General features: G+C 37.9%; 1 protein-coding gene across 1 annotated transcript in view; it reads left to right on the top strand.

Moving 5' to 3' along the window:
* pskh1 (protein serine kinase H1) overlaps positions 1-23,009 on the top strand; it is a 39,077-nt gene extending 16,068 nt beyond the window's left edge. The window contains exon 3 of the mRNA XM_063066785.1: positions 15,059-23,009. Coding sequence (XP_062922855.1) covers positions 15,059-15,376 — 318 coding nt within the window. The 3' untranslated portion in view covers positions 15,377-23,009. The remainder of the gene's footprint in view (positions 1-15,058) is intronic.
* The last annotated feature ends 2,176 nt before the right edge of the window (positions 23,010-25,185 follow it).

Raw genomic sequence — 25,185 nt, 5'->3', positions numbered from 1 at the left:
TTGAAGGTGGTTTATCAAAGTGGATCTTCCTATTCTGTGGTGTCCATAGTAATTGTCATCTAGATGTGCATGGTATAGAGTTTTGCAATGATCTTTTGGTTTTGGAGCTAGAGAGCTGTCTGTAACCTACTTTTGATGCTTAACATATAAGTGGTTCTGTTTGGTAGTAGATTTGTTTCTGAAGCTGTCCTTGGCAGTTGCTTGTTCATTCCACACTGAAAACTGGATCAGTCTGCTAGCTGAGGTACACTGGACTATGAAGTTTCAGATTGTATCAGTTACCACTTTTCACCTTGTGGCACAGTGCATCATGAATGTTCTTGCATGCTGGTTTAAGTGTTTGAAGACTATCCCACTTAAGTAATTTGTTCATACTATACTATGTATTAACATATGTGCTGTTACGGTAGAAATGACACCTACTTCACAATGAGTACATTTGTCAGTTTAATGCTATCATGGGTACATTTATTTGCAGAAAGATAGGTTGGTGGGAATCTGGTGAGGAGGTTACATATTGCTTTTCTTTACATCTGACCCTAGCACAGCTACATCAATCAGAACATGACTGCCTTAATTAGTGCTTGCCTAGAATATGTTCTGATCCTTTGCTTCCATTACAGCTTCAAGCAAACAGTGTTCAGTGTGGGCTGTGGTTTAGCACGCAGGTTGCAGGTGGTAGCTAGAGCATGATGTTTGTGGTAAAGTCTCAAGATCCTCTGAGCATTTAATTGGTAAGAACTAAAAATGAGATACAAGAGTGAAATGAATTCTATATGCACAAGGAGCAGTAAAGTGCAACACTGGGTGGGAACTCTTAACATTTTTGCTTTCCAGCATCAATTTTCAGAATCTCTTGTGTTTATTTTTCTACATGCCTGTTTTCAGAGTGGCTTCTGTGCCTTTAAGAGGCTCAAGCCCAGGTATACTAACGTTTACTAATTACTGAGATTCTGCCATTTACCGACTTCAAAAAGGCTGGGACTGATCACATTAAATAAGCACGTACAGAACCATTGGAACTGGATATTTACAGATATGTATGCAGGTTGCAATTCTTCATTTTAACATGCGATGCATTCTAATCTTTTAAATTGTTTTACCTTTCACTGCGTGGGTTTCAACTTTTATTTTGTGCATAAAATTTTAAATAGTTAAAATATATGCATTTTTAGATTTTTTTTCTGTTTATGGGAATTTTATCTGTTTAGGTGCTCACCCAGCTTGATGACAATACTTGCTAGATTCAGGGATCATTCTGAGCTTTACCTGACGATAGCTGCTCTTACTCCATCCCCTGTTACAGATTGCTAGATCAATGTGGTTTATTTTCTTTTGAGGTTAACAGCAAGTGTCAACATTGCTCTAATCTCCAAGCAAACCACATTGATCTACCAAAATGTACATGTTCCAATCTTTTCACCTTTTAAGGTGTTTTTAAAAAAAATCTTAACTTCTCAGTTTTCTGACTGTGAATTTAATAGTGATTGTTCGTTCTGTTAGTGGGGTACATTCTGGTATGGGGAGTGTTGAATACTGCACAAGATCGAAATAAGTTGTAGAAACTTGTAAAGTTAGTCAGCTCTATCATGGGTATCAGCCTCCGTCGTAGTATCCAAGACATCTTCAAGAGTGGTGCCTTATAGGAAGGCAGTGTTCATCACCTAGGACATGCCCTCTTTACATTGTTGCTGTTGGGAAGTCAGATACAGCCTGAAGGCACGTACTCAGTGATTCAAGATCAGCTTCTTCCCCTCTGCCATCCAATTTCTAAATGAACACTGAACCCACTAACACGACCTCACTACTACTTTATTTCTGTCATTTTGTACTGCTTATTTTAACTTAACTACTTAATAGACATGTATATACTTGGTGTAAGCAACACACACAGAAAATGCTAGAGGAACTTAGCAGTCCAGGCAGATCCATGGAAAAGAGTATAGTTGACGTTTCAGGTGGAGGTGGCTTGTGTGCTTTGCTTGGATTTCCAACATCTGCAGATTTACTCGATTATATTTAACGTAACTGCAAATTTACTCTTGATTATATTTAACGTAACTCAGTTTTTTTTCTCTATTTATCATGTATTTCATTGCACTGTGCCATTAAGTTAACAAATTTCATGACATACGCTGATGATATTAAATCTGATTCTGATGTATGATTCACAGGTGGTAATATTTGTGATGTGTACCTCTGATCACAACTAAGAGTTGATCTGTTTTTAAATAAGGTGAATACCATATAACCTCTATTTTTAAAGGGATGGTGGATGCAGAATTCATAGTTGTACACTTTAAATTTAGTAAAGTGCTTTACAGCCAATTAAGTGTAGTCAGTATTGTTTTGTAACTCAACACATAAGTGTAATGGAATCTCTGACACACTTTGAAGACCATGTCAGTCCCTTAAACTAAGCTGAACATTTATTTTTAGTCTGTTTTAGCTTGACCTGAGCAAGAAGGATTTTAAACTTTTGTTCATAATCTCTTGGTAAATGATCATTTTACTAAGTTGTAACTGCTGCACTGGCAGTTTTGCAAACTAGATATTGGGAGTATAAATCATTATTAGTGTATTTTCTAAGTTTCCTTTATATTTACTTATGCAGGGAGAAATATTGCACAGTAAAAACAAATTTATTCCCATATTCTATCTTGGAATCAATTCTCACCCCTTCTCTCTTTTCCCATTTCTCCATTCTGACTCCCTTCTCATTCCTCTCTTCCTTCCCTGTCCATCACCTCCCTCTGGTTCCCCTCCTCCTTCCCCTTCTTCCATGATTCACTGTACTCTCCCATTATATTCCTTCTTCACCAGCCCCTTACCTCTTCCACATATTGCCTCCCAACTTCTTACTTCATCCCCCTCCCCCACCCATCCACCTTCTCCCTCATCTAGTTTCACATCACCTGCCATCTTCCCCTTCCTTTCCAGTCCTCATGAAGGGTCTTGGCCCAAAATGTCAATTGTGTATTCCTCTTCATAGATGTTGCTTGACTTGCAGAGTTGTTACGGTGTCTTCTGTATGTTGCTCAAGATTTCCAACATCTGCAGAATCTCTTGTGTTCAGTCCTGGATCTGTGTCCAGTTATCTGCCTTCAAATGAGCAGTGTTAAATATGAATTCTGAGTATCAATAACAATAAAAATCAGAATATAGCAAATGCTGAGATATTCAGGTTAGCCAGCACATGAATAAAATGGAGTTAACAATACAGGTTGTTGATATTGCATAATTTCACTCAAATGATTTAACATTTCTATGTAATGGTGCTTCTGACACTATTTGGAAGTGCTGCACCAAGTTTTTGTGTACTTCTCATGTTTTATTAACAGAAATGTGCTGGCTGTGATGGGGTTCAGAGTAACATTGGAAGGTGCAGGACCAGAAAATAAATTGTCATGATTGGCTAACCTCAAAGACTTTCTTTTTCCCCCCAGTTGTCCAGCAAAAATTAGTATGAATATTGCTGGAATTCTTATTTCAGGTCCTGGAATTGAACCGATAATGTAAATATTTCACAGTACATGTAAATAGGATAACTTCTAATGGACAGTTTTGTAAACTGAAGTTTACCAAAGCTTTATAAAACTTCCAGAGTTTATATTATAGATTGTTATTTGCAGAGTACAGATAATATTAGAGGTGATGCTAAGCTTACACAAAAAATGTAAAATCTTTAAAGCTGTATATTTGTGGCAATCCAAAGTTGATAAGGTTAATAATATAACAATATTATTACATCAACCTGTTTTAACTATTTCTATAGCAGTGCAATTTATTTTTGTTTTCTTTAGTTGCAAATAGTTCTTAAATTGCTGACTGATAAAATAATTAGTGAGGCCAAGAAATCTATAAAAAGTTAGTGATGTACCTTGTCAGCATACATAACGCACACTGTGTACTCACAAACACTTGCATAATATGGTTTTATATTTAGATACTAATGATAGAAACAGTGCTTTGGCATGTTACTTATCCAGAAATTATAAATCCATGCACTAAAGTTTGATCTTTGGGTAGTTTTCCAAAAAATGAGAGTTCATTGCAAATATCTGAAAAATTAAGAGTTTGTTGTAGAGATTTTCCAGGTGGCTTCAAGCATGATGTATTACAGGGCTCAGGTTGTAGGTGTGTTGCCTTCTGAGAAAATGATCCGTAAAACAAAAATGTTTCATCTGTACAGACATCAAACATTAGTTGGAAAAATTTTTGTATTTGTTTACTTTATTCACAAATAACGTGAGAACAAATTCTATACTGTATCTCAAATTTTCTGCTGGTGATTTGTGAATTCTGCAAAGGAAATTTGTATTATTGAAAAGACCATAATGCAGGGGTTGCCTGTATTCATTTATAGATAAGCTGTATTGACTTTGTTCTTAATGATGTATACTGAAAACCAATCCAGTGCAAAGTGTGGTTGATGCTGCTCGTGTGTTGGTTGTAAAACCTAAAGAAGAAGGAAAACTCTTTATTCATCTAAGAAATGGACATTGTCAGCAAAATCACCATTTCTGTCTGTAACTAATCGTCTTTGAGAAGATAAAAGTGAGTTGTGTCACATACCTTTTGCTAGGTCTTATAATAAAGAACTGAAAAACACGGTGGATCTATTCAGAGACATTTTATTGCTAGCAATAATGAGAAGTATCTCCACTCAATGTCTGGAGGTTGCTTTTGACTTGAAGCTTACAAAGTTTGTTTTCTATACAAGTTCTTAGGCTATGCTTTGGCTGTTATCTGTTCTGCAGGCAGATGCTCCGCTTCAATAAGCTGTACTTCCCAAAGCCAGCAGTAGATCAACCTTCCCTTAGTTACACAATGCACAATGATCAAGGACATTACATGGCTCCTGTCACGCACCAACATATAGTGAAGTGCTATGGGATTTTACAGGTTCCATTTTGTTACATTACAGAATTCAATACATAAAAATCTCAAAATTTCAAATATATTTCAACAGATAAGTAAGAAGCTCCAGGAATCTGATACAATTACAGTAATCGACTAATAAGATCCCTGTCAGGATAGTGCATAAGTTGGAAGTGTGACGAGAATACACATAAATTAAGATGTTTGCTGGCCTGGGCTTGCAACAGTGGCATCAGCAGTTGGTCTGCCACCTGTCCTCAGGGGAGGGAGAGATAAGGAACAATGAAGCAGCATTTGGAGGTGTTAATGAAGGAGCCATCAGTCTGGGTATTGTCAAGAGCGGCTCCCCCTTTGAACCCTGAACTGTTTGAAGTGATGGACAGGCGATACCCCAGCAGGGGGATAAAAAGGGACAGGTTCGCTAAGGCAGGACACAAACGACACCCAAGGTAAAGAGACCCTGGAAGCGGTGCGCCTCCCACAAGTCGGTGGGAAGTACCGGGCCATAAACGCACAGGGTGGAAAGGTACGATCAGCGGGAACCCGGTGTGTGTCCGCCCTTGGGTGCCGGGTTCACTGCAGAGGATCGACCGCATCTGGAGGAGGGGTCACAGTCGGTGACCTCAGGTGACATCACAAAGGACCCGCCCGAAAACTGCTTGTGAGCAATATCGCCGGTCTGTGAGTGAAGCCGTTCTGAATGATCAGTCGTTCTCGTTCTCTCTCTCCCTCCCCCCACCCTGTCCATCACCATGGCAACGATTACTGCGAACTGAACTAAATTGGACTGAACCTTGTGTCACTTTGAAATTTGTCATTTACCCCTAGACAACGATAGAGCTTGATTGATGCTGTTATCTTAATTCTCTGCACATGTGTGTTTATTATTGCTGAACTGTTGCATTTATTATCCTTTCGATTACTGTGTTACTTGTTTCTTTAATAAAACTTTCTTAGTTCTAGTAATCCAGACTCCAACTGAGTGATCCATTTCTGCTGGTTTGGCAACCCAGTTACGGGGTACGTAACAGAAGGAAATGGTGTTCTTATATATAGGTCCACAATCCCTTATCCGAAATCCTTGGGGCCAGTTGCATTTCAGAATTCAGAATTTTTTGGATTTCGGACCCCCCGCCCCCCCCCATACCAGAAAACACGTATGCTCAAGTCCCTTATTTAACCTGTCTCAGTGTGGTGGACTTTAGGATCCGGCGGCACACCAAACCTACATACATCCTCCTGTATACTTTAAATCATCTCTAGATTACTTATAATACCTAATACAATGTAAATACTATGTAAATAGTTATACTGTATTGTTTAGGGAATAATGACAAGAAAAAGTTTTAATTCCAACAAAAACATTCAATAAAACATAAAAAATATACAGCTTCAAATGAACCAAATCAAACACATGGTAAATGACTTATTGGAATAAATGTAGAGCATCACTGTCACTGTCACTATAAAACTTCAGTAACTTATCTTTCTGTTTATTTAAGTCATATACAGTGGTAGTTCTGACACTATTTTCTTCAGTAAGATGCCGCACAGACACACCACGATCAAGCTTCTGCAATAACTCCACTTTCTGTGTTATTGATAATGGTAGACGCTTCCTTCTCTTTTTCTCATTGTTACCCATAGGGGTATCTGCAGCTCTTTTTGACATTTTCACAGTGAAATTAAACAGAAAGTCAACAGTGAACACAAAATATCAGCGAACAGCAAATGCACGTGTAACCAGTACGAGCGCCGAGCCACAACTGACGTCTGGCAGTCTCTGCTAGTGTTGCCACGTCACACCTGAATGATGTCAGTTGTTGGCGAAAAACTTCGGTTTTCGGAGCTTTTTGGATTTAAGAATTTTGGATAAAGGAATGTGCACCTGTATTTGATTCTGTTGACCATGGTTATAGATTATGCAGATTTTGGAAATGCTTAAGTTTGGAATGAAGTAACACATTTTCTAAGCATTACATTCCCTTCATTGTGACTGCAGCACCTGTTCATTGTAATATATACAACATCTGCTATTTATTTGTGTTTCTGTGACTGGTATTTGATTTTCTGATCAGTGGCAACCCCCACACTAATAGTGATGAGCTTGTCTTAAATATTCAGTGGAATTATAGGTGGTCAAACTTTCTTGGAAATGATCATTGACATGTTTTATATGAACGTTTTGTGCTTATAATCAGGCCATGATTAACTTTTCTGCAACTGAGCATGTACTGCTTCATTTTCTCAAGAGTTGGGAAAGGAATAGCACTTAATTTCATCCACATAAACTCCATTCATGGCCTTTGTCATTAAGAAAGCGGCTGAAGATGGTTAAGTGAAGATACTGCTCTGAAGAATTCCTATTTTGATGTTGTGGGCTACAAAGCTTTTTCTTTTGTGCGAAGATTAACTCCAAACATTGGAGTGTTTCCCCAATGGACTTCACTTTAACCTGGGTCCTTGTTGTTTCAGCCTATAAAATATTGTATTGATATATCTGAGATGTAAGCTACTTGAAAATTTCAAATATGGAAATTGGTGTGAACATCATGTTCTATGTTTTAAGTTGTGATCTGGAATTTGCAATGCAGGTCTGTTGACATGAGAACTTCGGTCTTAAAATCTCAGTTGTTAGCCTTATTGATTAGCAGCCCTTGTCTTGTACCCAACACCACTATTGTCATTCTGAACCAAACACATAGAAACATAGAAAATAGGTGCAGGAGTAGGCCATTCGGCCCTTCGAGCCTGCACCGCCATTTATTATGATCATGGCTGATCATCCAACTCAGAACCCACCCCAGCCTTCCCTCCATACCCCCTGATCCCCGTAGCCACAAGGGCCATATCTAACTCCCTCTTAAATATAGCCAATGAACTGGCCTCAACTGTTTCCTGTGGCAGAGAATTCCATAGATTCACGACTCTCTGTGTGAAGAAGTTTTTCCTAATCTCGGTCCTAAAAGGCTTCCCCTTTATCCTCAAACTGTGACCCCTTGTTCTGGACGCATGTATTGATGTTATTCCATCCTCAATCATTGTCATAAAAGTACATGGTATTAGTGTACTTTTGAATGAATTTCCACATAAATACACCCTAAACTATTTATTTTCTTAAAGCTTACTAAGCCAATAATCCTGACCTGGATCAAGTACAGAGGTGGGCCCATTCCAATCTAAATCGAAATGTTTGATCAGAATGCACTCCAATCCAACCAACATGTTCGGATTAGTTAGGCTTGGATTGGTAGCTAGGCTCCTTAAATTCAGTGCAGTTAACAGAGAGTTAATCAGCATGCCCTGTTGTAACGGTGAAAAATTAATGTTGCTGTTGGCTATTCTTTGCTCCCCTGCAGTGTTTCACAACCTCAAAGTCAAGTGTGACTGAGTTACTAATGCAGTACTAGGTTACTGCTTAACAACCTCCTTGGCCTTAAATTTGTGCATGAATTCCCTCAATTTAATAGTCCAGTATCTCTTGAGGGGAGAATCTATTAGCTTTTATAGTTAGGCGAACATCAAAAACTAATACTTATTCATTATGTTTTGAAGAATAAGTAACAACAGTGTACAGTGTCAAATTTGAAGTACATTTGTATAGTTATTTTTCTGCTTCAGTTTAATTATCCAAAATAAAATCAGAAAATGCTGTGGAAAGTTCATCAACCTGAAAAGGTTATCTGTGCTTCTGTCATCACAGATCTTGCCCAATCTTAAATATTTACTGTTTTATCAAATTTCCATCAACTGAAGTTTCTTAATTTTTAACTTATTTTCTTAAGTTTTACCCTCGACACAAGTTATGCAAATACACGTTTTAACTTGTACTTATTTCACCACATTGAGACTAATATGTACAATCTCAGTTGTTAGCCTTATTGATTAGCAGGCCAACTTATAAAACTAATGTTTAAATGCCAAGTCTATATATTTGACATGAAACCTGTGTTGACATAATTTGAGGAAATAACAGGTAGGTTAGACAAAGGAAAGTCAATGGATGTTGTTTTTGTGGATTTTCAGAAGGCCTTTGACAAGGTGTCACACATGAGGCTGCTAAACAAGATAGTTATGGTATTACAGGAAAGAGTGCAGAAATTTCAGGGGCCCTAGTAGAAGTATTTAAAACGTCTTTTGCCATGGGTGAGCTGCTGGAGGATTGGTGGGTAGCTGATGTTCCATTGATTAAGAAAGGTTCTAAGAATAATTCAGGAAATTATAGGCTGGTGAGCCTGACATCAGTATTGGGTTAAGTTATTGGAAGGTATTCTAAGGGATTGGATATGTAAGTATTTGGATGAGCAGGGATACCCATTGTAGCGTGTATCTAACCAATCATATAGAATTTTTTGAGGAGGTTACCAGGAAAGTTGATGAAGGAAAGACAGTGGAGGTAGTCTATATACAAGGCCTTGTCAAGAAGGTTCAGTCACTCGGTTTTCAGAATGAGTTAGTAAATTGGATTTGACATTTGCTTCATGGGAGAAGCCAGAGAGTGGAAGTAGATGGTTGCTTCTCTGACTGGAGGCCTGTGACTAGTTGTGTGCTGCAGGGATCGGTGCTGGGTGATTGTTGTTTGTTATCTATATCAATGATCTGGATGATGATTTAGTAAATTGGATCAGCAAAATTGTGGATGTCACCAAAATTGGAGGCGTAGTAGAGAACGAGGAAGACATTCAAAGCTTGCAGTGGGATTTGAACCAACTGGGAAAATGGGCTAAAAAATAGCAGACAAGTTTGAGGTGTTGCAGTATGGGAGGATGGCATGGTGAACGGGAGGGCTGTAAGGGTATGGTTGAACAGCCCCATAATTCTTTGAAAGTGGCAACACAGGTAAGTGGATGTTTACCTGTGAGAGTTTTTGGCATATTGTCCTTTATATATCGAAGTATTGAGCACAGGAGCTGGGATGTTATGTTGAAGTTGTTTTAAGACTTCGGTGAGGCCTAATTAGGTGCAGTTCTGGTCAACTACCTACAGAAAAGAGATTTGATAGAGATATATAATATTGAGTGGTATACGTAGGGTAAATGCAAGTAGGCATTTTCTGCTGAGGTTGGGGGAGACTAGAATTAGCGGTCATGGGTTAAAGGTGAAATGTTTAAGGGGAATATGAGGAGCATCTTCACTCCAGTTGTTGAGCGGGTGGAACGAGCTGTCAGCAGAGGTGGTGGAGGTGGATTTGATTCTTAACATTTAAGAGAAGAACATGTATGGTAGGGTATGGAGGGCTATGGTCCAGATGCAGGTTGATGGGTGTAGGAGAACAATAGTCCAACATGGACTAGATGGGTTGAAGGGCCTATTTCTGTGCTGTCATACTCTATGACTCTATACCTGGCGTGGAAAGAAAATTGGCTGACTGGCAAAAGGCAAAGAGTAGGGATAAAAGGGGCTTTTACTGGTTGACTACTAGTGACTAGTGTTCCACAGTGATTAGTGTTGTGTCTGCTACTTTTCATGTCATACGTTAATGATGTGGTTGATAGAACTAATGGTTTTGTGGCCAAGTTTGCTGATGATACAAATATAAGTGGAGGCACAGGTAGCATTGCGGGAGGAGAGAAGGACCTGGACAGATTAGGAGAATGGGCAAAGAACTGACAGAAGGACTACAGTGCAGGGATGAGAATGGTTATGCATTTTAATAGAAAGAGTAAAGGTGTAGTATATTTTCTAAACAGTGAACAAATTTAGAAATCAGTGATGCAAAGGGACTTGGAAGTTCTCATACAGGTTTCCCTAAAGGTTAATTTACAGTTGAGTTAATAAGTGCAGGGTTAGCATTCACTTCAAGAGAACTAGAATATATTAAAAAAAAAGGATGTAATACTGGGGAATTATAAGGCATTGGAGTATTGTGAGCAGTTTTGGACCATTTATCCAAGAAAGGATGTGCTGGCGTGAGAGATGGTCCAGAGGAGAATTACGAGAATAATCTTGTGAACGTAAGGGTTAAGGTATGAGGAATGTTGGATGGTTCTGGGATTGTACTTGTTAGAGTTTAGAAACATGTAGAGGATTCTCATTGAAACCTACTGAATATTGAAAGGCCCAGACAGAGTGGATGTTGAGAGGCTGTTTCAAATCTGGAAGAGATAGGGCGCAGCCTCAGAATAAAAGGAAGAAAGCTGCGAAGAAATTTCTCCTTAGAAATTTCTTTAGCAAGTGTGGTGAATCTGGAATTCATTGTCAAGACTGCTGCGGAAGCCAGGTTATCGGGTGTATTTAAAGCAGAGTAATATAAAGGCATCAAAAGTTATGGGGAAAATGGCTAGAGAATAAGGTTGAGAGGGAAAATAAATCAGCCATAATTGAATGGCAGAGCAGACTTGATGGGCTGAATAGCTGAACTCCGACTCTTATGTTTTGTGGAACAACGTGTAGTAAAATATTTGCCTTAGAAATAGAATAAGGATGCCAAAACAATTGTGTTATCGTGTAAATGTAAACCTCTATCAATATATTTTATGCAACTGAAGTAGCTGTAATAAAGATTGTTTGTTGACTTGAAGATGCAATGTGGGCTTAGCATACCACTTTAATTGGTTGATAATTTTTGGCTATTGAATGTAGCTCTTGTGATACAAAACCTAGAATGAGCTAATCACAGGAAAATGTTGGATCTGTTGGTGAGACAGTAATAAATGAACAAAAGTAGAAAATGAGATGTGCAAAATGTGATTGTCAACTGTTCTGTAGTCTACACCATTCCAGTGAGGGATGATAAAGTGCACTAACTATTACCATTGAATTGGGCACTTTTGCACTGTATTTCCTCTGAAAGTGAAAGTAAAATTGTGTGTTCTTCATATCCAGGTGCCTTGAATATCTGAGAGATCTGATGGATAACAGAAAAGTTGTAATGTTTTTTCATTGTTAATGTATGCAAAGCAGGCATTTGTGTTCTTGTAGTGCCTTATGTCAATGACTTATAGTGCTTAAGGCAATAAATTCTGCTGAAGATGTGTTATATAAGCCATTAGGCATATGGATATACAGATTAATATTTTGGTATAATTAAAGCCATTTGCTATTAGAGCTAACTGTGTTGCATTTGTGCTATCAACCTTCTATAATAATGTATTATTCTGGGTAAAGATGCTTTCTTGGAGGTTACATAATTTAATTGAGAATTGTATGGCCCAAATTGCAGTAAAATCAGAACTTAAACACTTCTAAAACTTTGCAGTGATAACATTATAGTAATAGTTTACAAGGCATTCACTATAGAGGAAAAAATAATTGGTTTTATAGACTGCAACAAGGACTTGAGCACTAAGTAATAATCTTTGCTAAGTAACACAAATACTTCAAAATGTAACCTGAGAAGTTTTGCATTTTGATCTATGGAAAAGAATTAATCCCTTGTGGAACAGTGATGGGAGTGAAGTGGTTCCAGATGAGAGTTTGCTTCTTTATGTATCCATTTTTTAACCTAGTTATGAATATTTAGTTGTCATTATTAGTTAATTCATCGCACTTCTTCAGTTTGAATATGCCACAGCAATGCCTGCTGACCTAGGATTGGATTTTCCAATCTGTCATTGTTGACTTTTTCTCTGAGACAGTCGTATTGCCAAATCAAAGTAAATTTATTATCAAAGTATGTATATGTCAACATGTACTTCCCTGAGATTCATTTTCTTGCAGGCATTCACAGTAGAACAAAGAAGTACGATAGAATCAGTGAAAAACTACGCACAGACTGATAAGCAGCCAATGTGCAAAAGAAGACTAACTGCAAATACAAAAATAATGAATAGTAATAATAAATGTGGGTAAATGTATAATAGTGAAAACATAAGTTGTACAGTCCTTGAGAATTAGTCCATAGATTATGTTCAGTGATCAGTTCAGTGTTGAGGTGAGTCAAGTTATCCACGCTGTTTCAGGAGCCTGATAATTGAAGGGTAATAACTGTTCCTGAACCTGATGTTGTGGCCATAAGGCTCCTGTACCACCTCCTGGATGACATGGCTTTGAATCGTGGGTGCTCTTTAATGGATGCTGCTTTCTTGCGGTAGCGCTCCTTGAAGGTGTGCTTATTGGTGGGAGGGCTTTTCCTGTATGGACTGAGCTATATCCACCATTTTTTTTTTGTAGGCTTTTCTATTCTTGGGCATTAATGTTACCATACCATGCATGACTGCAACCAGTCAGGATACTCTCCATTGAAGTTTGTCAAAAGTTTTAGTTGACATGCCGAATCTGTGCAAACTTCTAAAAAAGTGGGGGTACTGTTATGCTTTCTTTGAATGACACCTATATGGTGGTCCCAGGACAAATCCTCTGAAATGATAATACCAAAGAATTTAAAATTACTGACCCTCCCCACCTCTGATTCCCTAATTGGGACTGGCTTGTGTTTTTTTTCCTGATTTAGTCAATAATCATCCCTTTGATTTTATTGATGTTGGGTGAGAGGTTGTTCAACTAGATTTTCAGTCTCCCTCCTATATGCCAATTTGTCACCAGCTTTGATTCAACCAACAACAGTGGTTTTATTGGTAAACTGAAATATGGGGTAAGTATGGCATTGAAGCTGTACTTAGCCTCACAGTCAAAAGTGTAAAGTGAGAAGAGAATGTGTGTAAGCACGTAGCCTTGTGGTGTGGTACAAGAATCACCCCTTGTAATAATGATCAGTGAGGCACAGAGAATCTGTATTTACTGACAAGTAACTGTTACTGGTTCAAATAACAAAAGCATGTGGATTCACAAACTAACTACTTGTGTGCACACTCACTTGAATCCTTGACTCTTCATGAACAGTCAATGAAGAGAAAAGGTATTACCCAGAAAGGAGTCCATCCTCCCCAGGTATTCCTCGTGGTCCCGATCTCCATGTGCCTGTGTGGTTCTCTTTAACCATGATGGTTGGTGTCTGGTTGCTGGAGACTTGTCGCCCCCACATATTTGCAGCTCCTGACTCTTGTAGTGTTCCTTATCAGTTGAACTGGTGGATCTCCTTCCCATTGGCTCAAGGCCTGGGTCACTTACTTTCTGGTTCTAGTCCAGGGTACAACCAACATTGTTTCGTGGTTCTGCCCACCCCAGCCTTGCGTATTTGTGTCTTTCAACTCTGACTGCTCCAACTGAGTTAAATGAGGCCACCCAGATAGAGTCAAACAAGATTACAGATTGCTTCTGTAGTAGGTCTGGTATTTTACATAATAAGTAGCTACTCATCTGAGAATGGTCTCAGGTTTAGCAGGTCATTACCTGAAGCTCCTTGCTCCTTGTGTCCATATTCAATTGCTCTGATTAGATTATTCCAGAGCCAGAATCAGTTCAGAGTCCATAAAATGGTGCGGGGAGGTTCCCCTGTCCTTGATGCATCAATTGTGACTAATTGTCTTTGTTACCCCCCCCCCCAATTTTGTGGGCTCTGAACTGATTCTTGCTCTAGAATTTCATTGCTTAGGAACTGTACCTTTGTATCTTCTAGAATACCTAAAATTTTGTCCATGCATGTCAAGCCCTCAACCCCAGTATAATACACATCTGAGTCCTCCATTTCTCCTTTGTTAACCTGCATTACAGTGTGCTCCAAGCAACGACCTCACTGTTGGTACTTTTTCCCCTGTAATGGCTCTGGAGCAAGGCTGGCCATGGCCTCAGTCATGCTTAATTATTTTAAGTTGTGTGTCTGTACTGATGGTGATTGTGGAGGATATGATGTTGCCATTTTGAACTGACTGGGGTTAGTAAGTGAGGAAATTGAGGATCCAATTACATACGGAGGTATCGAAGTCTAGGTCTTGGTGCTCATTGATTGGTTTCAAATACAAAATGGTGACCCCTAATTGAAAAATGAACCAGCGCCTATGCCCTGGGTGTGACAAATTGTCAAATGTCAAAAATAATGAATACTATGAAATGTATTGATATGCATCATTATCTAGCAGACTCTGTCCCATGAGGAACTGCAGAAACCTTTTGTTCACTCCTCTCACTTTATCTTGCTTCTTCCCTGGTGCTTTTTTCATTTCAAATTTGATTAGCTTTTTTTTCTTTTGTGTTGCTCAGTTTGTTTTAATTTTATAAAATGTTATTGTTACTTAAGTAAATTCTTTTAGACTTTGGAATATGGTTATGTTGATAATCACTAAACTTATTGTACACTTATAAAGATTTGGTGATTATTTATTTTCTTTCTTTTATATAGCCGTGGCCCAGTGTTTCAAACCTCGCAAAGGATTTTATAGATCGTCTTCTTACTGTGGATCCCAATGAGAGGCTGACTGTGGGCCAAGCCTTAAAGCACCCTTGGATAGTAAGCATGGCAGCCTCCTCATCTATGAAGAATCTGCATCGCTCCATTTCTCAGAACCTTTTGAAGAGAGCTTCATCTCGATGTCAAAGCACCAAGTCAGCCCAATCCACAAGGTCCAGCAGATCCACTAAGTCCAACAAGTCACGGAGAGTACGAGAGAGGGAACTAAGAGAATTAAATTTGCGATACCAGCAGCAGTATGAGGGATGAAAAGAAACTTGGAGCTTTGTCACAATGTTATCTTTCGCTGTGCACTTTCTATTTGTGTAACTCTCATAACATGTTGACCACTTTGGATTCAATGAATTGGTAACATGGAGAGTTTGGACAAACCACTTTTCTAATTTACGAGATCCATCAGATTACTATTCCACAATTCACTAAAAATAGTTAAATGCTGAGCATTGTTCAAACATGGTGAATATTGAGCCAATAAGACTATTTCCTACTAAATTAGTGTGTATGTAATTGATTAAACGTACTGGCCATTTTACAGGGTAAAATTAGATTGCATAACTGAAATTTGTCTTAAGTGCTGGAAATATTGAACCTCATTGCTCTGGTTACATTTTATAACTAACAGTTAAGCCCAGTGTTTTTAAAATCTTGTTAGGAATTAAAATGCTGTGTATGTTACATTCAAAATTGCAATCTGTTTAAGTTGTCTTTAACCATTTTATTTTACAAAAGAAAGGTCTTTAGTCCTTAATAAATACAGATACAGTAAGATGAAAGTTTTGACTTGGCAGTGTGCATAATGTAAACATTAATTCTTGCTGAAATGTTAGATGCTCAAGGAACAGAAAGAAAGATACCATTCACAAATATTTTCTCCCCAGTATGAACTCTTCTATACTGCTGAACATCTTTATTTACATTAAATACTGAAATGACAACCAACGACAGTATATTCATCTGGCACACTAAGTAGGCAATTTCTCGCAGACCTGTGAATTAAGGTCTGTTTTACGATTTTATATCTTACAGAGCCCAAAAGTTGGTACATACACATGAGATGAAGGTAGATGTTAAAATATTGTAAACAAGGTTTAAAAGATAAAAATAATTATGTTCAACACTTATGGAGTTTTTGAGATGTATATTTGAGAAAATCACAGTTTACATGGCTATTTTAGAGCCAGAGTAGTGATCAGCTGCACATGATTTAAAATTCACTTCCTCCTCATGGAAACAATGTTACACATTTTTGGAGTTTGCTCTTTTTAATGTGAGATACTTTAATTTAGTTCATTATACAGGAGGAGGGAACCAATAGATTAAATTCTTAGCTTCCATATTTACCTATTTAAATTTCTAAAGTGTCTTCCTCTCTTTGAGTGCTGATAGCCTCATTCTTAGCAAATTCCAGAAAATATTCATTGTGTCATTGTTGTGTAGAATTCAAAAATCACAGCTGCTCTATACATTAAATGTATGTGCACTTCAGTTAATTTGGATGTGAACAGCCATATAGCTTTAATTTGTAATCTTATTCCTAATAACTGTGCTGAAAACAGCATGAACTGAAAGTGGAATTGGTCTATTTCTAAATGAGCCTAGTTTGCTTGTTGGAATCCATGGGAAGATGGCCAAGACTGGAAGAGTCTTGCTCTGTTAATGAGTAGGTCACATCTAAACTTTATGGTAAAATATTATTGTACCAAATATATACATACAATAATTTCAGAATGAAGGAACTCAATCTTTCTTCTAAATTTTCATTTTCTTTAAAGAAATATTTCTTCCTGTAGACATCTGTACATGATTTTCACTTTAAATGAATGGGTAAGCACATTGCCAGACTGCAGATTTTCTGAATTAACTTGTGATTAATGAACACCATCAACCCAAGGTACCTTTTCATTCTTGCATTATCCAGATAGAATATGTCTTGCCTCTCTAGGGGCAGTAAAGCCAACATGATGGAGTTGCACATGTAGTCTAATATTTGAGCAAAATACACAGTTGGTTTGAAGGATGTTAATTATCCTATGTTTTGGTATATTAATTTGCATTATGCCATGCCAGACTTTGCTCATCTCTGCTATAGGAAACAAGTAGTTACATAAACAGCATTCCTGTACTAGGTGTGTCCCTTGATCCCCACATTGACTCGTGTATTTTTTTGTATAAGCCTCCAGTGTAAAATAAGCTTTGTTCTTAATTTCCATTGATTTTATCCCATCTTTAATCTCATTGGCCCTTCTTTTTATTCCTCTGGACTGTGGACCATTGGAAAAGTTTCATTTTTTCACATAGCTGTTAACTGGGGCAAAAGAAAGCAAAAATGCTGGATACATTCAGCAGGTCAGGCAACACATGTGAAAAGATGATGGGTGTATGACTTAACTTTCTCTTTGCACATGTACTGTCTGACTGACTACATTTCCAGCATCTTTTTTTTTGGATTTCTAGTAACCACTGTTTTATTTTTTTTTTCACTGACAGTGATGTCTTGAGATGACTATCCTCATACACTGGAATTCCCCTTAATCAGGGTTATGTCTGCCTGCCATTGCCACCATTAATGGTTACATAGCTTGTTTTTGAGACGTGGAATGCATTGGCTGAAAGTGAATTATAACCTGCGGCAGAAATTGACTAATACTTGAAGAATGTTTGGATCTTTGGGGAAGAGCAGGGGTATGGTATTATTAGATAGCTTTTTAGAGTGTTGGCTCTGGCCTGATTGGGCAAATGGTCTTATGTGGTATACGTATCGATATTTTAGTTTTTCTTAAAACCCACACAAGCATTAAGCAACCATTCTCATCTGAACACACTAAAGCAGCATGAGTAGACTTTTATGTTAAAGGTACTATGTAAGTGCATGTTGTTGAAAGTAACTAATAAGGGCTTTTGCTTTTCATTGAGACCAGTGCAGCCTGCAGTTTTCTCCTAAATGGCACTGTTAGCTGATGGTGGTCGAATACCTTGAATCCCTTTGAAGTATATTTGTAATATGGAGACCCTTGTATTTTGATATTTTTCTGACTTAAAAAGATTGTCTGTTCACAATATTTTGGTTGTGCCTTTTTACCAGTCCCTATACACTTTTATCCCCATCAAGAAGGCCTTAAAACTTTCTGCTTCTATCTCAATAGAGAACCAATCTGTTCCCCTTCACCTCCACCCTTCTCCAAATGGCAGAACTGGTCCTCATCCTCAACAATCTTTCCTTCAGCTCCTCCCACTTTCTCCAGACTCGAGAGGTAGCCACAGGCACTCGCATGGGTCCTGGCTATGCCTGCCTCTTTGTTGGCAATGTAAGACGGTCTTCCTTCTTTCTCCTATGGTCCACTCTTCTCTCCTATCAGATTCCTTCTTCTCTTTATTTTTAAACCCTCCTGGCTTTACTTATTACCTTCTATCTATCCTCTTTTCCCTCTCCCCACCTTTTTATTCTGGCATCTTTCCCCTTCCTTTCCTGTCCTGAAGAAGGGTCTTGTCCTAAAACATCAAATGTTTGTTCATTTCCATAAATGCTGCCTGACTTGCTGAGTTCTTCCAGCATTTTGTGTGTGTTGCATTGGATTTCCAGCATCTGCAGACTTTCTCATGTTTGTTGTTTATATGTTTGTCAGCATCTTTTAGCAATAATGCTTACTGGTAGAAATACTTTCAAGTGCATTTAAAACCAGTTTTTTTCATAATGGTCTTCCAAAGATTTTGGAGAGGACTCAATCACTTTTGTTAGAAAACATATTTGGTTGTACATTAAAGCAAATTGTGGCAAGATAGGTAGTTGTTGGGGCCACATTTTATAAATTCTCATAAGTAGTGGTGTAACTGAGAGCAGTACTGTATGAATTATCAAAAGGAATTTTTATACTCGAGCAATCTGCCACCATTAATAACTGTAATCATGGTTCCTATTGACTGAAATTAATACCTTTTGATAATTTTCCCAAATGTAATAATTCTCATTCTTGTCAATTACAATGTGTGCCATGATGATTGTAATTCAGTTAGCATTCAGGCTAAAATAAACATTTTTATTGCAGAATATTGAGATTGGTGAACCTATATGTATACCATGTTATCTGTGGTTCATATTTTAATATTTGCCTGCTCCTCTTTTTTTAACCATGAAAAGTCAATACTTTGTCGAGACCAAACATTGATGAGAAATTATTGCTCAGTTAGAAATCTTGTTAATAAACCTTGTTTGCCTACTTGAAAAATTGCTGGGTGTAGAAAAAGCTTTATAAGATGTCATATTTAAAATCCAACTCGTTGCTGTAGTGAACAAGGTGGTAAAACTAAATACCTTGATTGCTACTTTATACTTTTCAAACCTAATTCATTGTAAACCATCAAACTTTATATTGTCATTGTTTGCTTTCAGGATTTCTTAATGGTCAATTACTGAGGGTGTTACGCTACGTAGCTAACAATATGGATTTTCATAAGGATGAGTAACTTATGGTGTGCAATTTAGCAATTTGCAGGTCTGATTCTGACAGTGGATATTTTACAGTCAACTTCTCTCAGTCTTAAAAACCAGAATTTAAATCGGTACCAGAATTAAATAGAAATAAAGTTGGCTGATGGAACCTTTTACTACTTGTCACTTTTTATGTGAATTACGGTATTTCATTGCTACTGTTGATATATATCGAGAACTAAATTTTAATCAATGTGGAAATGTGGTTTGTGATGTTCTGGAAATAACAATCTTTAAAAAGTGAGATGTAGTACATGCTTAACACAGTTTAACAGGCAATATCTAAATAGATAGATGCCATCCAATGTGTATAGTATGCTACATTAATTTTTTTGTGATTTTCTGGGAATTCATGTGTTATAAAATTAATTGGGAAAAGTGTAATTTTTCTTGCTGGAATTGTGTTTTAATGAAAGTTTTAGATTTTAAATTAGTGGCATCTTCAAACTTAATTCTGAGCAAGTTATACTTGAAATTTCTGAGTAGAGATATACACCAATTCCATGATGTGCATGAGTTTAAAACAAAACCCCAAGACTGGAATTATTTGATTTTTTTTTGTTCTAGATAATTTTAATTTCATAGAAAAAGAGAATGCATTTAGTTCTGCCTAGTTAACTGCAGTTAATGTGCTGTATTGCTACAGTGACATAAGATCCAATTATATAAGTGAATCATCACTTACTAAAATTCATAGGTTTAATCCAATATATTATGGATTTTATTATACCATTGAATGAACAATTGGCAATTGCTATTTTTGTCTTTCAGGTTTGACATGTTTAGAGTAGTAGTAATTTAGTGTACTTCCACTGGTCTCAGCTGTGCAAATGATCCAAAGGATTCTCTGTCCGACAGGCCATTGGGGAAAAGTGAATTAATTCAATTAATTAATTAATTGCAAATATTTTGAGTTTTTGACTTGTTGATCTTAATCTGAAAATTCTGCTTGTTAATCTAAACTGGAATTGTGGTTTAACATATCTGTAGGCAAAATGTGTACGTATATTTTTAACAATGCAAACATTGTTAATGTAAATGATAACACAGAGCAAGTAGCTACATGTCTAGAATTCAAATGCAAGTCAAACTGCACAGAACCAGTATTTGTCAAAATTGTTCATAACTGGACCTGTTCAAAATTTATTTTTCATTATTATGCAATGTCAGTTTTATATTGTCATGTGCAATTGTGATGATAAAGAGATTCTGTATCAGTACATTCATGCCATGTTGGTATTGGTGTCTTTTTTATTTTATTCACTTTTTAAAGCAATTCTCATTACACAATAGTAATGCAGTCTCAATGTTTCAAGTTTTACTTAGCTGTTAGTATTAGTGTACTGTAAAGAAAATGTCATGAACCAATACAATGTTATGCAAAATAATTTGTCATTTGAACCTCAAATATTGGTAATCCAATGATATGACACTCAGAATGCATTCTTCAGCCACTCCATAGTTGGAAGAATATAATTCTTATATGGTTTGAATGGGATGAAAAATTCTCACCCCTTGTAGTTTACTGAAATCCTAGTGATGCATTGCTTGAAACAATGTGGATTACTTGAACTACTAAAAAATGAATGTGAAATGAAAGTTTAGATTTTCCCCAAATCTGGTTGGTGAACTTCAGTCATCCCTGTAGGTGAATAATTCTTTGAGGATTTGTTGCAGTGGATCCTCCTGGCCTGAAGGAGCACTAGAGCAAGGGCATCCAAACCTTGGCTTATTGCAATTCTTCAATTGGTTTATATTTCAAAGGAGGCTCAAAGTGGGGGTGCATTGGGATGCAATATAGTGATAGGATTGCTAAGGCCAAGGGAGGGAGTGGGTGAAGTACGTGGCAGGAAGGAGATTTACAATGGTCGTTGGGAGAGTCAAATAACAGTTAGGTTTCCAACAGAAAGAAGATCAGCTCAAACCTGAATGGGGAGGATGTTTGTGTTTGGGTGGAGTCAAGTGTGTAGTTAGGCATACGATAGTGTGGGAGAAGGCTGAAGACAATTGGTGGGGATATTATTCAAATAGATAATGCATTGGGAAAGCTAAGGAGTTTGACAGCATTGGGGAGAAGACGAATAATCAGTGACAATGGAAAGTTAAAGGTGATGGTTAATGAAGAACATGGATTTTTCAGACTTGGGCGGTGGCTCAAGTGGAGGTGGTCTTCAGTGTTCTCGTGCAGTTGGGGCTTGCCCAACTGCGTCAGTACACTATTGCATCCATGTGCCAGCAATGTTTGCAGATCAGTCTTCCATTCTGACCTGAAAGCAAAGGACTCTCCACTAGACTTTTTTAGTATAAGACTAATTAGAATCATTATTAAACAAGCTTATTGTACTGTTAGTTTTGTGTAATGCTCCAGAACTTGCCTTTTTCACAAGATTAATATGTTAAGTACTGTGGACAGTTTTATTTCCACTTTGAGCAAATGGCAATGAGGGTGGGAGGTGAGCAGTTTAGAAGTTCAGTAATACCTGCTCAGTGCTGTAGTAAAACAGGACAGTTTAATAGGATTATCTACATGAATGATGGCATATTTATTTTGCAGTGTTGCTGCGTAAAACTTAATGCCTCCTGAAGAGTTCTTTTGTGGGTGGAATATTGTATACAAAGTGCTAATCTAGAGTAGCCCGTTTTAAATATAGTGTTTATATATTTTTAAAAGGCTGCTTTACTTCCCACTGTGACCAAACATTAAGACTGAAATGTGGTATACTCTAGGCCAACTGTCTCCCTTTTTTGCCAAATTCAATTACTTTCTGGTTCTCAATATACAGTATATATCTTTTAAGATGTGCTGTTTGTAAACCACTGTGTTCAGTTTTAATCCCTTTTGTGGTTTCTTCATTGTTTTTATACATTTAAAAGTATAATCATTTTTAGATCATTGCTGAGCATTAATCTGTAATTCAAAGATTTTGCAGAAATTATTTATTTTATGAATTCAGTCAATTTCTATGTAATAGTAAACGTCTTCATTGTATTACAATAGTGTTTGTCCACCTTATCTTTTTATCCTTGGATTTACTGCATAGTAAACATTTTTGTATTTCCTGTTATTTGTCCATTAAAAAGATAATACTCTGTGTTCTCTCATTCTTGAATTTTGGAACACTAAGCCTATATTTAATGGTCTGTCAACATCTCTTAGCAAGGCAGTATTGTTAACAGCTGTCCTCTGCTAAGAGCACAAAAGTGAGACAAATGCATGCATGCCAAGTTCCTTGGTATATGTCAGCAAGAGTATGATTTTTTCCCATTTATTTTACATGGAAGTTCCATTTGCAAGTATTCCTCACTTGCTCCTAGCAGGTTTGGCAGTTGCCCATGGATAAAAAAAATTTCTACTATCTACTTAGTACTATCTATATAAAGTGGTGGGTGAATAATTCCTCTGCTAAGATTCTGGAAAAAGATTGTTTCTTTAATAAAAAACAAAATGCAGGTTGGATAACTTCATTAGGGAGAGAAATAGTCATTGAACTTCTCGGTTTGGAAGAAAACTTGTCTGTTTATAAATGAGCAACGTGAATACTATTACTGGTACTTAGCAGCCCTCCAAAGTACTTGTCTCCCCTGGGGGAAACTGCAGCAATGGGACTCCAGCACTGTGGCTCAGAAGGAAAGTGGGGATGGTAGGCACGAGATAGACACCTGGATGGTATGTTCGTTCCCAGGGTCGGATGTCTTGGATTGGATCAACGGAATTATAAAAGGGGAAGGTGAGCAGCTGGAAGTCTTTGTACATATTGGGATCAATGATATAGGTAGGAAAAGCAATGAGGTAACTAAAGAGAGAATTTAGGGAACTAGTAGAAAGCTGAAAAGCAGGACCTCTAGGGTGGTAATCTCTGGAGTTTTGCCTGTACTGTGCACCAGTGAGGATAAGTATATGATGATTTGGCAGATGAATGCGTGGCCGTGGAACTGTTGTGGGGAGGGGGTGCATTTTAGATTTCTGGATCATTGAGATTTCTTTTGGGGAAGGTATAACCCGTAAAAAGAGACTGGTTACATCTGAACCCAAGGAAGACAATATCCTTGTGAGCAGGTTTGCCAGAACTTTTGGGCAGGGTTTGAAATAAGTTGGTGGGGGAATGGGAATCAGAGTGATGGACAGTTGCTTTACAAGCAGATTGAATTCAATTGACTTTATTTCTTACATCCTTCATATACATGAGGAGTGAAAATCTTTGTGTTACGTCTCTGTCTAAATGTGCAATTTATAGTAATATAAATAGTATGTACAAAAGGACAGTCAATATAATATAGAAATACAATTGTATCAGCATGAATTAATTACTCTGATGGCCTGGTGGAAGAAACTGTCCCGGAGACCGTTGATCCTGGCTTTTATGTTGCGGTACCATTTCCCGAATGATAGTAGCTGGAACAGTTTCTCATTGGGGTGACTTGGGTCCCCAATGATCCTTCGGGCCCTTTTTGCACATCTGTCTTTGTAAATGTCCTGAATAGTGGGAAGTTTACATCTACAGATGTGCTGGGCTGTCCACACCGCTCTCTGCAAAGTCCTGTGATTAGGGAAGTACAGTTCCCATACCAGGCAGTGATGCAGCCAGTCAGGATGCTCTATTGTGCCCCTATAGAAAGTTCTTAGGATTTGGAGGCCCATACCAAACTACTTCAACCGTTTGAGGTGAAAGAGGTGCTGGCAACACACATCAAAGTTGCTGGTAAACACAGCAGGCCAGGCAGCATCTCTAGGGAGAGGTGTACGTGTTTGTGTGAAAGAGGTGCTGTGCCTTTTCCACCACACAGCTGGTATGTACAGACCATGTGAGGTCCTCAGTGATGTGTATGCCAAGGAACTTAAAGCTGTTCACCCTCTAAACCCCAGATCCATTGATGTCTGTAGGGGTTAGCCTGTCTCCATTCCTCCTGTAGTTCACAACCAACTCCTTTGTTTTCTTGACATTGAGGGAGAGGTTCTTTTCTTGATACCATTGTGTCAGTGTGATGACTTCTCTGTAGGCTGCCTCATTTTTATTTGAGATTAGGCCAATCGGTGTAGTGACATCAGCAAATTTAATTAGTGGATTGGAGCTGTGTGTGGCGACACAGTCATGGGTATACAGAGAGTAAAGGAGGGAGCTTAGGACATGGCCCTGAGGGGCACCTGTGTTGAAGGGCAGAGATGAGGGAGCCCACTCTTACCACCTGCCAGCAATCTGACAGGAAGTCCAGGATCCAGCCCCACATGGCAGGGTGAAGGCCAAGGTATCTGAGCTTCTGGTTGAGGCTGGAAGGAATTATGGTTTGTTGTGAGATTGTGAGGAAGGGCAGATAGATAATACGGCAAAATTGCAGTCAGTGAATGTAATGGGGACAAATTGAAAAGGGTGACAAACACAAGACTGAAGGTGTTATATTTGAATGTGTGCAGTATATGGAATAAGGTAGATGATCTTGTAGTGCAGTTAGAGGTTGGCAGGTATGATGTGGGCATCACTGCGTTGGCTGAAAGAAGATTATAGTTGGCAGCTTAAGATTCAATTATACATATTCTATTGAAAGGACATGCGGGTAGGCGGAGGGAGTAGTGTGG

Source organism: Mobula hypostoma, chromosome 14, assembly GCF_963921235.1.
Source record: "Mobula hypostoma chromosome 14, sMobHyp1.1, whole genome shotgun sequence".
NCBI lineage: Eukaryota > Metazoa > Chordata > Chondrichthyes > Myliobatiformes > Myliobatidae > Mobula > Mobula hypostoma.
Note: the sequence above shows the minus strand (reverse complement) of the source record. Positions and strands in the feature narration are given on the sequence as shown.